Source organism: Sipha flava, unplaced genomic scaffold, assembly GCF_003268045.1.
Source record: "Sipha flava isolate LNK unplaced genomic scaffold, YSA_version1 115_pilon_pilon, whole genome shotgun sequence".
Lineage (NCBI taxonomy): Eukaryota > Metazoa > Arthropoda > Insecta > Hemiptera > Aphididae > Sipha > Sipha flava.
In genome coordinates, this window is record NW_020271739.1 from 956,408 (window position 1) to 974,221 (window position 17,814).

Below are 17,814 nucleotides of genomic sequence, written 5' to 3' on the forward strand. Positions count from 1 at the left end.
TGTGCATTTGACTCTGTTGCTTCAATATTAATGGTAGCATATCGCGATAGCGTTAACTACAACACTGCGGTTAGTGGTAAAAAAAACGTTTTCTTAAAGTTCATTGCTGGAATAGTCAAAAATGGAATTTCTGCCAAAGTATACACGACCCGAGCGGAAATACTGGTATAACTACAATATATACATAATAAAGCAATTATACTAATTATAAATAAAGTACCTACTTTATATAAAGAGAATTCGATCCGAACAATTGATAATATGATTGTTGTTACATTTTCCAAAAAATAATTTATACAAATTTTTGTTGATTTTTGCGAAAAATTTAACTTAAAACGTTTTATTAAAAATTGTTCTGAGACGAGTATTATACTATGATTATATTGATTTCTATAATCAGAAGAATAATGACTGAGAATTTGGTTTTATAACATGTATATTTTATTCAGTTAATGTAAATAAATGTGTATGAAATATGTGACATTGTGATATCAAATAAGTTATAATTTCTGGTATAATATTCATTTGTATCAAATATATTGTGACTTCGAAAATCACTTAGTAGATTCTATGATATTATATGTTATACATTATGATATAATAATCTATGATATACATCAACTAAATAAACTTATATTTTTGTTAACAGATGAAGTATTTACATTTTAATATAGAGTATTTAGATTATGGTACGAAATTGGCTTCATGTGAAACAACGGTGGGAAATGTTCCTAACCCGTTCACGACCACACCATTATTTGAAAAGTTGTATAAAAAAAACCACAACATAAAGGTATTATATCTAATATTATATATATAGATATTATATCTAAATATAGTAAATATATTCTTTATTATCTATGTATCTATAGAGTTATATACAATCTATGAAATTATATACATTCTATGGATTCTATAATACCTATGGAGTTACATACAATCTATAGAATTATATATTATCTTTGGAATTACATACAATCTATGGAATTGTGTATTATCTTTGGAGTTATATACAATCTATGGATTATATAATATCTGTGGAATTATATTATATCTATGGAACTGTATACAATCTATGGAATTATGTATTATCTTTGGAAATATATGCAATCTATGGAGTTATTTATCAACTAAATACACAACTGAAGTTACATTTCTTCTAAAATCTAAATGTGGCGTACATGTTTTTTACTTGTACAAATAATTAGAATTCCATAAGCATATATCCATAGTGTAAAAAAAACTATAATGTTCTTTGATGAAGCATTTCCTTGGATTTGGGTAGTAACTTATTATCTGGTCTGCTCGGTCTATACCTGACATATTATTATTATAGTCAAAAAGCATGGAGAGTTTGAATGTACTCCATCCAATTACAAATTGTCGAAAATTAAACTGTAAACATATAATTACTCTTAAAAAAAGAAAAATAGTATGCCTACAATAAACACTACTAATATCCAGTTGTTGGATTTTAAAACAAAGTACACCAATCAATACACAAAAAAGTGTTTAAAAAAATTATGTTATCATTATATTTATTAGAATAAACCAGAGTCAAATAATTAATAATTATGTATACAAATGAATGGACACCATGTCAACTATACTTGTCATGGATTTATCTAAAGAGAACCCTAAAGAGAAAGTCAACTATAGTTGACACGTAGCCGTGAACGCGTTAAAGAATTATTAATACAATTACCGACAATAACGGATAATGTTAAATGATTTAATTCCCACATGTAAAAAAAACTAATCCTTTGTTTTCGTCGTACATAACAATACTTGTAATTAATGTACACTTAAATTTATTGGAAAAAGATATTAAAGCAATGTTAATGTTTGAAACTTCCAAGTGTCAAAATACAAATCGAAAAGGAGTAAATTGTAAAGGAATAAAAACAATTTAACCAAGAATTTCATCAATGCATTAATTACTCAATTGGGAAGGTATTTTACTGTCCCTGAAACATTTTCATATTATATAGTTATTTATAAAAATATTATTAAATGTAATTTCAGAGAATGCAACCGACCAAAATATCGATTCTGAAGTGGCTCAACAAGTTTTAATAAGTTTAGAAAATGTGCCTCAAATCGTAAGAGTGAATAATGTCAAGTACCATCTAAGAGAAATATGTTCTCACGCGCATGAGTTAAACAGACAAATTAACGATATAGGACATTACCGTGCCTACAGCAAAAAAAATGGTGGAAACTGGGAATTGTAAGACGACCAACGAACTAAGTCCGTCCCGATAAATTCCAAAATTGAAGTTCCATGTGAATTATTAATATATTCAATTTAAATAAACTGAATAATCTATGAAATATTTTTATGTTTACAAATAAATAAATGATTTACAACTCAAATGTATTAAATTATACATATAACTATTCATTTTAATTTTTTTTTTAGTTTTATTTTACATAGACAATTTATGCAATTATAATTTTCATTTAATGGACAAATTTATCATTTTCTAAAAACTGCCCATATATTTCAATTTTAAACTTACCTTTAAGTTTATTTAGAAATCATAGCCAAGAAAATATTATAGTTCACAATTCCAATACATAACATAATAGTCAATCTATTTACCGCATGGTAAATGTTTTTTGAATTTTCTCAAACAAAAAAAAATTAAGCTTGCAAAAAAACTGTCATCAAAAAAAAAAAAATCCTTATTTTTAATAATATCGTTGATTTTTATTAATACTTTATGAATTATTTTTTGATATTAAAATTATTTTTAAAAAAAAATAAATGGATAGGAAACAATTTATAATTGGCAAATTTAATAATGTTATGTTGTTATTACGTTATAATAATATAAATTACATCAATTAGAAATTTACTACTGTCATCAAATTGCCTATCTTCTTACTTAATAAACAAAAAAACTAGAGTTTTGGAATTTAATATGTTGAATACATATTTGAGTGCATACGATAAAAGAGTTCAAAGTTATCTACTATAGAATTGCTATTCTTATAGTTAAGGCCAAGTTTTTTGATATAATATTTATAAATGTACATGCACCAACGGAGGAGAAGTCACAAAAGTGACGGACGAAAGTGACAACGAAGTGGGGAAATTAACACAACTAACTGATATTAATGAGACTCATACTATTGAATCCCTTTAAGGGATAATAAAAAACATCATTAAAAAAGACATCAGAATAAATCATCGGAAAACAAGGGAAATCTTAAAGGAAACACTGATTTAATACAGTGTGCGAAGAAACCATAATAAGAAAAAAAAGAAGCGAGAATAAAATGGTTAACGGATACAACAAACCAACTCAACGGAATAAGATACACTACAAGAAGAAAGGAAGCCCATAATATCTGCAGTGGAGAAAACAGAAAATATATAAATAAAATTATAGAAATGGCAGAATCAGATCACAGAGCACACAGAAGTAAACAACTATACCAGAAAATGAATGAGATGAGAAAAGGATATAAAGAACATTGATAAGAAACATTTATAAAAAATAAGGATGAAAAACTGATAACAGCAAAGATGGAAATAACAGAAAGATGGGCAGAATATTTTGAACATTTGCTGAATGGAGAAGACCCTAAAGAAATCTATGATTGTATATTTTTAAAAAATATATAGTTAATACCATAATATTTAAAAAAAAATTAATTTTCCTATTTTTAATAATTAATTTATTAATTTCGAGTAAACAAAAAAAAAACATTTTTGGAGAATAGTGATAGTCAGTGATAGTCCTCCTCGTGGTGTCCTCTGGGTAATGCTAAATGACTATCTTAAAAATAATATTTCTATTGGGCGCAATTTACTATACAGAAATTTGTACCTGAAAAACACCGGGCGCAATTTACTACATAAAAATTTACAGCAGAAAAATACGGGTCGCAATTTATGTTGGCCAAATTAATTGCTGGCGTCGGACGTCAGCGATCTGATGCGATAAGACACATATAAGCTTCGACCGTCAAATAAGTGTTATAATAACTATTATTAAGCGTGAGGCCTTAAAATTCGCATGGGACCTAGGACAAATGTCCCAGATGACCTACCCTAAGGCCGGCCCTGATGGTGGTCCGCGGTGGTCGGCCGCAACCGTAATTGCACTGAAAAAAATAATAATCAAATAATTGTTAGGTTAGTTGAAGTATCATTATTTGACCATAATTTTGGTGGAAAAACTGAATATGATAACATGTCATTTTCAAATAAATAATCGTAATATTGTTCCATGTTGTTGTCAGATGGTTTAATTTTCAACAGATCAAATATAAAACAATTTTCAATATAAATAAAATCCAAGAATGGTAAACCAAATGTTTGTACTAGGATACTAGGACAAATTTCCGATTCATCATTATTATAATGATTCGTTAGGCCTTAATGTTGAATTTTTCTAAACCAATTTTGGCACAAATGAAAATTTCAACCACTACTCTTCACTGTCGGCCACTTATTTTGAATTGCATTATGAATAGAAACTTCGAAATCAGATACAACTGTAAACAGTTGGAATAGTAAATTATAACTCAGACAAATCTTTTTTTGTTTTTGAAAATAATGAGCAGGGACGCCCGGATGGGAGGGGCCAGTGGGGGCCATTGCCCCCCCCTGAGATTTTCGCGTCACTTACAAAATTGGAAGTTATTTTACATAAAGCTGATCTTGGGTATTCAGTGACTATTCGACAATCCTTGTATCTAACAAGTATCTAACTTTTTTTTTAATCAACAAATGATGATTCAATTAATTTATTTGCTTCAAACAAAAGGAGATTGTCATTACTTTTTGAATAAAATAATAAAATATGATGCGAATTCAATCAAATAAAGTTGTTTTTTGTTTAAACTTTATTATATTTTTTCTTATAAATATTAAAACTAATAACTTATAATGTAATTTTATATAAACTTAAATGAGTTTTGATTTTTAAAAAATTATTAATGATAGTAATACAAAATATGAGTAGATGAAATATGTAGCAGTAAATCTTTCTATAAGTATTTAGGTACTTACAATTTTTTTGCCCCCCCTGAGCTACATTTCTGTGGGCGTCCCTGATAATGAGCTGTATGTTTGACTATGTTTGTCAGGAAGCAATGCAAAAACTAATGGTACATAATTTTAATTTTTAAAACCGTGAATGGTAAATAACTGAAAAAAATATTTTGTACAGTAGGTAATTGAAAGTACCGTCTACTAATATTTTTTTGACATACAATGAAATTTTATTTAGTTTTACTAGAAAATTCTATAGTCTGAGTATTTTTTTATCATTGATTAAAATAAATCTTTTTTTTCAGAACGGTTTGTTTTAATTTCCATTAAATTTATAGTATTAAAAACCTATGCCAAGTTGGTTCATTAGATTAACGTGAGAACACGACTATAACTCAAGTGTACATATAAATTCATGGAAATCTCCATGTTACCGGTTATATATGAAACGTAATTTTGATTATTTTAAGCGACCTACAAATCTTTTACATTTAGGCAACGACAATGATTCCAGTACATTTACAAAGCCATTATTTATTGTTATTATCGGAAAATACTACAGATATTTATAGCGATAACATTTATCAAATATTCGATGAGCTTGTTTGGCAGTTAAAATAATATTCTTATTATTGTTGTGTATCATCTAAATGATTGCCAACGAAGTCTTTCTTTTGATACGTTTAGTATGATTAAACTTTTTTTCGATGATTATTCAGTGTATTTTAATGAATTTCCTACTATTACTATTTTGCCACCGGTGGCAGTTGCCCCCTTTGACCGCCTCTATCATAAAAAATATGTTGTTTTTATTAAGTACAACTGTATAGTTATGATGTATTCATATAATGGTAGAAAAACATATTAGGTATACTGTATAGTGGTAGTAGGTACTAGTGTACTACTGTGATACTAATATGCATAAATGTATTATGGCGGGTTCCCACGGCGAGCTTCGGGCGACGTGTTTGTTGTACCAAGCCTAATACTATGCTTGGCATATCACGAGCTTACAATATCTACATCATTCCCAAGGCGCGTATTTTCAAAATAAATGTCGTTAAACTTAATTATATATAACATTTGTATACTAAAAATTCAATAGGTGAAGCGCTTCACTCACTCACGCCTAACGATAACACGTGTGCCCATTGGTACTTCGACGGAAATACCGATTCAGTTATTGTACTCCATGGGTTGTTTTTAAATAATAATAATACGATACGTATGTATTTATTCCGACTTATAACGTATTTTTAATGTTATAATAAATTGAACAATATTTTAAACAAATAATGCATTATATGTTCAATTTATTATATTTATTATTATCTCCAATGGGAGATCTCTTCTTTCTATTATTCCTTTGCTATTTATTGTTATATCAATTATTGTTGTTATTGTTCAAATTTGATTGTTAAATATAAAATTATGTTAAAAAAATAAAAAAATGTGTTCAATTTATAGACAGTTTTTTAATTAATTATTTAAATTTTTAACTAGAAAATGAAAATGTACAACCAAGATCATCAACATTAGAAGTAATACACATTGCCACCCATTCAAATTGATTGCACTATCCCGTATCAATAAAAAATTTAAATTTGATTGAAAAGTTAATACTAAAAAAAAGTTTATTTTTTCTAAAACAAATGGAAGGTCTAGTTAATCAAAATGGTTCGACAAGTATTCCTGACTTCATTATGTAAATGAAAAATATATGGTTTTATGTTACCCTTGTGCTTTAGCTCGTCAAACAAAAAAAAAGAAAACTATATTACATTTATTGACATTGATTTCAAAATTGGAAAAAAGTAATTGAAAGGTTTTTCTTCTTTACTTTACTTTCCTTTGTATTTGTAGCTGTGGTAAGCCTCCACTGTTCAAAAATTGTTCCGGCACCACTGGTTCTACAAAAAGAAGAATGTCTGGTTCAATTATTATTTTTTTTCTTTCTATAAAAGGGATTTCACGATAATGAATTTTGTGAAAGTAAAATAAGTCAAACTTATGTAAGTGATTTTTTGACAAAATAAATTTTATAAAACTTATATTGTTAACCTAATGAAACATAAAACCGAGATTTTAAAGACACTTTTAAGTGTAATTGTTTGTATATTGATTTTGGTAATAATGGACAAACTGATTTTGAAATATACGACAGCATTTTAACAGTGCATAAAATCATAATATGAATATACTAAAACATAATTTGATTTACACTGCTCGTATCATAATTTATTTTATACATTTTAAATAATCATATGGTTATTAAGTAGGTTTAATATATGTGTGAAAGATAATTTTAAGAAAACAAATTTTACATTCATATGCGTAGTGATGCGAGTTTGTATTATACAGTGGTATAAAACTATTGTACAAGGTATTATATATATGGTATAAAATTATTTTATACAGACAGTATAAAAAAAAAAAAAAATTAAAGGGTTATTTTTAGTTATTTATAGTAACTCAACTATTAATTTTTTAGTTGTACTTATAGAATGGATCTCCAATAAAGTACAGTATTATTATAAAAATTAAAGTATACAATATTATTGTAATCGTATTAATTTAGAATCCAGGTGTTAAAAATGACTAAAATCAATTTATTGTACTATTATAATAATCAAATATTGTAAATATATGGGTAAAATGAGATAATAAATAAGTATAAAAGTATTAAGTATAGTTTTCTCTTTATTTCTATTTAAAAAATATGTATTTCTATGTATAACATACATACGTATGTTACCTATATCATAATTGCAAATCGATAACATAACTAAATATTAATTTGATGAATTTGGTGAATAATTCTTGTATTATGTGTTTTTTTAATTTTTTCTAACTTGTTATCCATTTTTTTTAATTATTCTATTTTAAAATAATTTATTTTTCATAATTAAAAATGGGATAACCTTTGTTAAATTTCTTCTAATTTAAGGTACTGCAAGGTTCTATACGGTATAATACTGGTATAATACGGTGTTATACAAAAAATAAATAAAATTCCTTATTTTAACATCACTACATACCTATGCGAATTGTAAAATGTTATGTGTATACCTTAACATATATGTTAAGTTATACGCCATAATAATGTATAGTATGAGAATGAATTGTATAACTTTTCAATTAAAAATAATCGTAGCAAAACGAGATTGGTATAATTATTAACAAAAAAATACTAGTGTAAAATTCTTTAACGTACATTATACACAAAATAATAAAGCATCGATATTTTATATTGGATATTTTATTATTTTAATAATAATATGCAATCGAAATTCCATATCGTCCGTCGAGTAATAACTTTCATTTTATTAACATTATTATAGCCCATTCGTATAATGGAAAGTGAAAACGCTAGTTCAAATCGATAAGTGATGAGTTTCTTCCCGGCCTTGTTCCTATCGGAAATCGAAGTCTAAATTACCTGTAACACGTATCTCGTCGTGTTCTACAACGCAGGAAGAGAATTATATTTTTCTCGTTCAAAACTATTTTCGTGATTTATCGAGAACGTCTATTCCCTTCGCGTATGCTTTGTGTTCGCCGCGTAGTTTATAAGTCATAAATAGTCTCGGGGTTTTTCCGTTTGATTTCGCGGTATCCGATGTCCGAGCCGGTTCCGGGAAAAATTTACGCCGCCCGGCGAATGTACGAACGAAACACTCCCGCCAACCAACGATCGCGATGAACGAGTCGTAAGTTCGTCCGTAAAGTCCGTCGCATCGGTTCCGTCGGGGCGATTTAGGTTGGCAATGCGCGTTGGTCCGGGGCGCGTTCGCGGCTCCATCATCCCGACTCGACGCACCGGCGATCATTTCGTCGTCGCGCTTTTGTCCATTGTCGTCTGCTCTCCGTCCGGAACATAAAGACAGAGTTTTTCATCTCGGCAATTGCAATCTCGACAGTGTGGTGTTCATCGTCGGTCTCAACCATGGATCCCGATTTCTCGTACTACAGCAAACGGTTCCAGATGACCGGCTCGCTGGGCGACGTCTACAAGACGCTGGCCGGTCTGCACTCGCCGGAACTTCGGTTCTCGTACGTGCGCGATCTGCTCAAGGAACACAGCATGCTGCCCACGGAGTTAGTACAGCCCTGCGTGGAGGTAGTGTTCAACCGCGAGATGACGGACATGGTGCGACGCATAGGCAACGATCATTTCCGTTGCCGCGACTATGTGGCGGCGCTCAACGAGTATATGAAGTGCGTGGTCGGAACCGAGCCCGGCACCGTTCAGCACGCGTACGCGTTGGCCAACCGGTCCGCGGCGTACTTCCACCTTAACCGGTAGGTGTATACCCTTTCGTCGTACGCTTCAAATTGGTACCGGTACAACTTCGCGTTTTGGATTCATCTAATTTTTATCATCGACTTTTAATCTATTTTACCGACAAATTTTTTTCCCGTGTCAACACCGTCGATAGTTTCTAATCCTTGAGTTCCTCTTTCTGAACGTTAAATGCATGTTGGAATGAATTCAATTACCTGACGGTTAAAGAGTTTTGCGTTGATAAGTTTTTTATTTTTATTTTTGTTCCGTATTTATATCTGAAGTAATCTTTTTATTATTGATTTTACTCTTTAATTAAAATTGTTTAACTAAGCTCTTCCATCAGTGCTAACAACAAATTTTAAATTTTTGGTGTATTTTTGTTACAATCGCAGTTAGTACAACTAAATATTTTTTTTTCCCCTTTTGTTTTCCAATTTTATATTTCTTTATCTATTTCAACACATTTAACCACATCGGATTTAAAATTTTCAGTAACACGAGTTTTCATGATCTCTTATTTTGAGAGATAGTTAAATATCTTACACTTTTTTTGTGATTAAACATGATATTTAAAAGCTGTATTATTGGTAATTTTATTGTTTTGTACTTAACTATGAACAGGGTTTATAGTGGCAATAAAAGGCAGCGGGATTATAATCCATATATCATTATCAGTGTTCCATATAGGCCCATATAATTACTAAGTAATTATAAATAGGTATATATATTTGAGGTATTACAGAACTATTTTCTTCACATACTATTCATGTACTGTATAAATGTTTAAAGTTTTAACATTTAAAAGTTTTAAATTATTATTTTATATAATAGATTATAAATATATTTTAATAAAGCAAAAAAAAAAACATACATCATAATACCTTATGATTTTTATTTAGTATTAGTTTTGTAGAACACTGTTTAATACATAGGTAGTGACATAAACTAAATTGTAAAGCCAATTTTTCAACTATTGCATGTGAATTTTTTAGTTGAGTGTTTAGAGAAAAATGTTAAATAAAATATTTTATAAGCACTATGAGAGGTAAGAAGACTGACTTTCCTTGCATATTCCCTTATTTTAAAATCTGCCTATACATATATATGCACCCAAATTTCTGATTTTTTTTTTTTTTAAGGTTAAGTTATATTCAGGAATATAGAGTACCTTCGATTCATTTGTATTTTATCTTTTAACATGTGAGTTATATCTTGTATCCAGATACTCTTTATGGCTGTGTATTTTGTATTTAAATTTTGATGACATAAATATACAAGATACAAATGAAAATATATTTTTTCTGAGAAAAAATAAAAGTATATTTACATTTGCCTTATGTATATAGGTTACTGATATAATTAATTGAAATCATGTTTCAAACAGACATAGTATGTTGAAAACATGTTTCTAAGTATAGACCTACTTTAGGTAAATTAGGCTAAATTATTTATTTGCTTTAAAACATAATTTGTGTTATTCAGTGCCAGTTATAAAAATGTTTTTCTTTTTTTTTGTTTAGCTTCATTTTCGTCAAGCTTTTGATTCTGTGATAAAATGTTCAAAAATTTAATATTTCTTAAAAATAATTGTTATTTTTTAAATAAAGTAATAAGTAAAGAATTAATTTAAATTGATTTGATTTATATTTTATATAATCCAAAAAAAAGATAATGGGTATTATTACTGTAGCTTATATTAAAACGTTCATGTTTTTTAATTTTATTTAAAGTAAACGGTATGGAAAATTTTATGAATTTTATTACTTTTCCTACTTAAATATTAAAATAAAAAGAAAAGATTTTGTGTTTAAAACTGTACAAAAAATGTATCTACTATTTTGTATCTTGAGAAATTTCAATTGTATCATATTTTTAGGAGAAATTGACGTATCTAATGGCACATTTTTACTAGGCTTACACAACAAAAACACAGCTTAATTTTTCTAATCTAGTAACAAATTGGAAACAACAATAAAACAACTTTTTGTTTATACTTAAAGTAATAAATTGGAAACATATACGAATAAAAATGTTAGATATAATTATACTTCGTTTATATTTTAAAATACCAATTGCTAATTATCGCATCATACCTGTTACACCAAACAGGCAAAAGTCGCTGAAAACAAAAACGCTTTTGAGTGGATTCCAAAACGTTCTGTCACCAATTTAGATGTTGTTGATGAAATGTTCCTGTTTTATCAGCCTTGTGTAACCCGTCATTATATTTAGATATATTTTTTCAAGTATCTTGCCCATCTCTATCTTATGTTGGTAACATCAATGTCTTCATATCCATTAAAAAATTCATAATTATCAATTACTAATAAAATTGGCTTACAATAACTATTTGTGAGATTAAATGAAACTATTTTAAAGTTTTTTGTTATGTTTAACATTTCCTATTTTTCTGATTATTTTTATCTGTACATTTCTATTGACATTTTTCTAGGTATGAGCTCTGTCTAGCTGACATACCCCGAGCGATAAAGTCAAAGTACCCAACAAAATTGTTATACAAGTTGTATGAGCGGGCTGGTCATGCTGAATACAATTTAGGACGAGGAGAAAAAGCCAAATTTAATTATAGTGAGTGTTTAAAGCGTCTAGATGACGGTGTTATGACAGCAGAGCAGAGGTCTCGGTACAAAAAGTTATTAAAAGAGTGTATTGAAAACTGTAATGGTTTGGAAGAGCGGAATTTTCCTGAAAATCAACCTTCTATTGAACAATTAACTGGTGGAAGACATCCTTTCATCCCAGCACTTTCTAAATTGGTTGAACTTAAGTGCTCTCCAACAATGGGAAGAGGTGTATTTGCTACAGAAGACATTAACCCAGGTAAATCTTTGCTCATTTGTTATATTTTGGCTTGCCATTCATCCCGGTTTTGAATGTGTGTCCTGGAGTCCCAACTGATCATTTGATCCAGTTAATTGAAACAGAAAATAACATTAATATTGTATTATTTAATAATGAAACATGAAACAATATTGTTTATTATATTATGGTTATCTATATGGCATAGTTAGGTACAAAAATAATGTATTTTCTATTAGCTAATAAATATTTAAATTAAAAAATTATATACTTTTTTGTTTCCATATAATGTTCCAGTTTAGGGATTTCAAAATCTGGCTACCCTAACTATGTTTATATTATTTTAGAATCTGTTACCAACAAATATTAAGTTTTAATAAAAGAAATTGAAAAAAATGTATATTAAGAATTAGATATTGCCAGTCATGAAATAATAATCCACAGATTTTATAATGTATTAATTATATATATATATGTATATTGTAGTTAAATAATTGAATCTGTAGTTTATGAAATAATTAGATAATTTATAAAATAACTAAAACATGTAGGTAATATATATATATATATATATATTATTTATACTTTTATACTATCTATTTTATACATTTCCTTGCATTACTTTGTTAATTTGTCAAATTAATATATTCATGCATGCAGTGGCGTATATAGGGAGAGCTTAGTGGGCTTCACCCCCTCCCCTCAAATGTCTTAAACTTAAAAATTATTTTTAAAAGTATGTTATATTTTAATGGTGCTTTACGCTTATTTAGAATTTGCGTCCAACGTTAAATCTTTTTGGGACATTTTGTAAATAAAATTTAGATAAGTACCTACAAGTCTTGTTAAAAAATTCTTAGATAGTAGTGGTAATTTAACACAGTAGTCCATCTCGAAAAAATATTTTCGGTTTACGCGACTGATGCAGGTAGTAGGTAGAGCCCTGCACAGAATGGGCCATCCTGGCCTGGGCTGAGCTTGGTGTCACCAAAACCGGGTTTGGGCTGTGCCGGGTCAATTTTGTTTAAATGGGTAAAGCAGGGCTTCGTTTATGATATTGATAAATATTTCATTTAAATCTAATTTATCATTTGATTTGTATTGTAACGAATTACTGATAACATAAAATTCAGAAATACGTATTTTAAAATAATCTATAACTTTGGGAATACTATTCTCAATAGTACAGTCCTTATTTTGTACTCGGTTATCATTTATATTACTGATCAATGGGACGAGTTAAATGTATTGACAGTTTATAATACATTTTCTAATGTTTATTATTTTGATTGTTTTTGTATCTCGTATTGCTTATTGTGAATAATGATCGAAGTGCGTCATATATTAATCGTAATCCATACGTGAAGTGTGTAGGCACGGGTGTATCGAAGACTGGTCGTTTATTTACTTAACACAATGTAGGTATTAGGTTGTAAGTAGTAATTGGTAACAGTGTACACTGTAAAGTAGTGTTTTTAAACTATTTGAATATGGCCAAGGCCATATATTTCAGTGAAATTTTGGAGTGGGACTGGCTATATTGTATATATTTAAGTTTATTTAACGTATTGGACTGGCCTGGATCATATATCTAAGTTAATTAAATCGGGTCGGGCTGGGTATCATTAGTAAAATTGTATTTTGGACAGGCTTGAACTTCAAAAGTTAGGCCGTACTGGGCTCAAGTTGGTAAGTTAAGGAAAAGTTGAATAATTTAAGTTAATTGTTACATAATTGTAAATTGACTCTAGCTTAATGTACCTTGAACAAGTATTAAAATCTTAATATTAGATTTTTGTTCATTATATATGATTTATAGGTGATGTTGTTGCTGTTGATGAACCTTATATAAGTGGTGCTTCTCCACATAATAGTTTATTGTGCCATTATGACAAGTGTATGAAACTGACTTGCTCTATTATACCCTGTCCAAATTGTTCATTAGTAAGTTATAAATTTATTGACATTTGTTTATAACTAACTTAGTATTTTGATAATTGACAACAACCTGATGCTATTCAAATTTTTGAGAATATAGGTCTTTAAATTAAATTTCAATTTTTATCTTTATATCACTTGCAACTTAAACTAACAATGCATGTGCTATGATTAATAATTGCCAGTAGTAGTATAGGAAGCAGCAATACATATTAGCTTACTTACATACTAGCTTTTAGGGTTCAAGTTACATTTTACCATAATATGTTGTAATTTAATTCAATTGACAAGTTTTTTTTTTTCTAAAAAATGTTTATCCTCAAAATTTGTATTGTGTATTTAAATTGAGAGTTTGTTGTAATTTAGTTATTTATAACCTTATGTGTAAGGTTAATGAGAAGAAAATGTAAATGGTTGACTTTTTTACAGGTTTATTTTTGTGGTGAAGAATGTATGCAAAAGGCTAATGAAGATGGACATACATTGGAATGTCCAATTATGTTTTCCATCAATTCCTTACCAGGGGATACAAAGTTAAATCAACTAGCCATAAGATGGTTTGTCCGGGAATATTTCAAATTGAATTTTGTTAATTATTATGTATTGGTTAAAAAATTGCTTGAGAATAATAAAGAGCCAATGGTTAGAGGTTTCAGTGATTCTCATGTTTACAGTTCTGAAAATTTTGCTACTGCTTTTTCTATGCATTGCAATGAAAAAGAAATATCAATGGATTTACTGCTATTTTATTTTTGCCTTGGTGCAGTAATGTCCGAGTATTTGATGATAAGCGGTATTGATATCCCAAACCGTTATTTAAATACAATTGGTGCTTCTTTGGTACGTATGTTACTAATTTTGGATGTACATTGTCGAAAGCTCACTGTGATTTCACCTTGTATACCTGCTCAAATGACTAAACGTTCTTCTGTACCAACTGCATATTCTTTATATCCTACAATATATTTATTTAATCATTCCTGTGATCCAAATATACGAGGCAGTGGAAATTTGAGTGACAGAATTAGAGTTATGAAAGTAATACAACCGATTCCTAAAGGAAGTCAGGTGATTATAGTTTTTATTCTTATTTTTTTACTAAGGGCTTTCAGTAAGAAAGAACTTTTATAGCTCAACAAAAAAAAAATATATTCAATGGCTTAACAATGAATTATGGCATAGACATTAAATTAGACATTGCATGTCAATAATAGTAGAACATAATAACAAACTAAAAATATTAGCAATTTTATATGATTTTTATTTAATTATAATGAAAAAACATTATTTTTTCATTATCAATTATTTGTTAATCTATTCTGAAATTCAAGTGCCAACTAAATATAATAACTAATCAGAAACCTCTCGTTATCAATTGTTGAATTTTGAATTTTCTGCTAAATCTATTATTTTATTTGAATAAAAATTAATAGTTTCGAATTGTGGGTTCTGATAATTTATAAATAACTGATATTATTAGGGAAAAAAATCAAATGAGTTATACATAGAATGCAATTGATGATTTGATTACTTACAATTTTTATTATATATTAGTTGATTTATTAATTTTCCACCAGGAAGTTTCATTATACTTTTTTTATATACCAGTGTGAAGAGATTATTTAAGCACTTAAAACATTGTTTGTACTATAGTAATAGACTGTAAAATAAATAAGGACAAATATTTATGTCTATAGGTATGAAATAAATTAGGAAAGATAATAGCTATCGAAATACCTAAAAATGTGCTAGAATCTGCTTCCCTTCACATTTAAAAAAACCTAATTTAATCTAAAAAATGCATAAAATCTTATGATTTGTCCTTTAATATCTTTGAAAACTTTTATTTACAAATTTAATGTAAACATGATTTAAATTAAATACTGATATTTGACTAAAACAATTAAGAGGTATAAACTTAAAATGGGATTTCAGTACTTGTTAGCTTATAACTTAAGGACCTAGTTTTCCAAGATAATTGATATTTTTATATGCTTATACAAATTCAAATTATTTTGACATTACTTTTTACTACTTTTTTAATTTTACTTAAATTATTACTCATGTATGTATTATTCCTACTCGACTAATTTATTTTATATGATTGATATTTCTTTTGATACAGTTATTGATGTCGTATGGTGTTGATTTCAAGGAACAAAATAAAGAAACTAGAATTAGTGAGTTGTCAGATCTTTTCAAGTTTAATTGTGAATGTCAGGCTTGTGTTGAAAACTGGCCTACTAACCGTTTCTTACCTAATCGCTTAACTTCATTGTAGGTTGAAAATTACTATACTTGAGTTCATCAAATTTAACTTTTTCTCTTATTCATTTTAGAAATCTACTGAATGTGAATGTGGCAGGCACTGTTGGAAAGGAATGCAAAAAGTTCATGGAATTAACTGCGAACGAATCATTTAAACAAGCCCCTAGTCTTCATTTAAACTTTTTATATGATTTTCTTAAATTATTGTTTTGTAATGTTAAACGACCATTCAAATTATATGAGAACTGTGTTACATGGATAAGTCTTGCTCATACCTTAGTGAGCATTGATGAATGTGAACTTTCAGATTTAATTAATAAGTTGAAAAATGATTTGTAATTTTTTTTCTTGTAAATATTTTGTTTTATTATATTTTCATAATTCTTTATCATACAATTTTATAAAAGTATTAAGTATAAATTTATTAATATAAATCGAATATTACATACAATATTGTTTCATTCTAAATATATAGTATATTAATTGCAGGTTACATTATGAGTTCTTATTAAACTTAATGCTGATTATTAACTTTTAATCTTCAAAGACTGGTTAAATTATCTGATTTTGTTTTCCACATTGTGATTTTGGAATTATGTTTATGATTATATTGAAATTTTATATTTTAATTGGTAACCAATAAAACTACTCTAAGAAGTTAGTACTCTGATTTTCCGTGTAGTTACCCAACTGGGGAGGGTCGTAACCCCTTATTTGTATAACTTAACCTTAGACCTTGTTCGCCCACCTAACCTTCCAAAATTCAGTTTTTTCTATTATATAACCCCCTCTACTGAAAATAAATCTTGATTACACTACTATAGCTGAATCCTATTTGAAGTTAATTAATGCACTCTGATGAGATACCCTTTATCATTGTTGTTTGTAAATGTGATAACACTTATTATTTTAGAATCATTTAATTAATAATAAGTATTATTAATTTAATACTTAATATTATTGATGTCTAACAAAATAGGTAAATTACAATTGCAATGAATAACAATTAAAACTATAAACTTAAAACATTTTTCTGGACTTCTTATTTGCTAAAGTAGATATTATATCTGATATGTTAATTTTTTGACAGTTTTCTATTGATAATATAGCTAAACTTGACAAACGAATTTGGTACTTTGTACTTTGAAGATTGTTTTTAATTATTTTAAATTATTTAATACTACTTACTTTTTGCATTTGCTACCGTCACTGGTATTATTAAAAAAGAAATTAAGCTGTACGTAAATCTGACACATTTGCCACTTAAATAATTGTCTATCTTTATAAATTTTGACAAGTCAAATACAGAATTTAATTTTGAAATTTGATTTTCAAACGTTTGTTATAATTGAATAATTTGGTTCATTAAATCTATTAATTATTTATTAATCTATATTTTCTTAATTGCCTACTAAAAAGGTAGCTGAATGTTTAAGTTCACTTTCATTCATTTAACATATGTTAATTAGTATTATGGAAGCAAAGAATTTTA

At 28.0% G+C, this 17,814-nt stretch overlaps 1 protein-coding gene across 2 annotated transcripts; it reads left to right on the forward strand.

Moving 5' to 3' along the window:
• Positions 1-8,699: 8,699 nt before the first annotated feature.
• Positions 8,700-16,703, forward strand: LOC112691508. Of its 2 annotated transcripts, none has more exons than XM_025565776.1 (6): positions 8,700-9,310; positions 11,749-12,137; positions 13,936-14,060; positions 14,484-15,122; positions 16,180-16,331; positions 16,394-16,703. In XM_025565776.1, the coding sequence occupies exons 1-6, from the start codon at positions 8,955-8,957 to the stop codon at positions 16,659-16,661; spliced, it is 1,929 nt and encodes a 642-aa protein (XP_025421561.1). In that variant the 5' UTR covers positions 8,700-8,954; the 3' UTR covers positions 16,662-16,703. The 2 variants fall into 2 exon arrangements, with proteins under 2 accessions (XP_025421561.1, XP_025421568.1); XM_025565783.1 differs by having other exon boundaries at positions 16,180-16,234; positions 16,394-16,477.
• Positions 16,704-17,814: the final 1,111 nt, after the last annotated feature.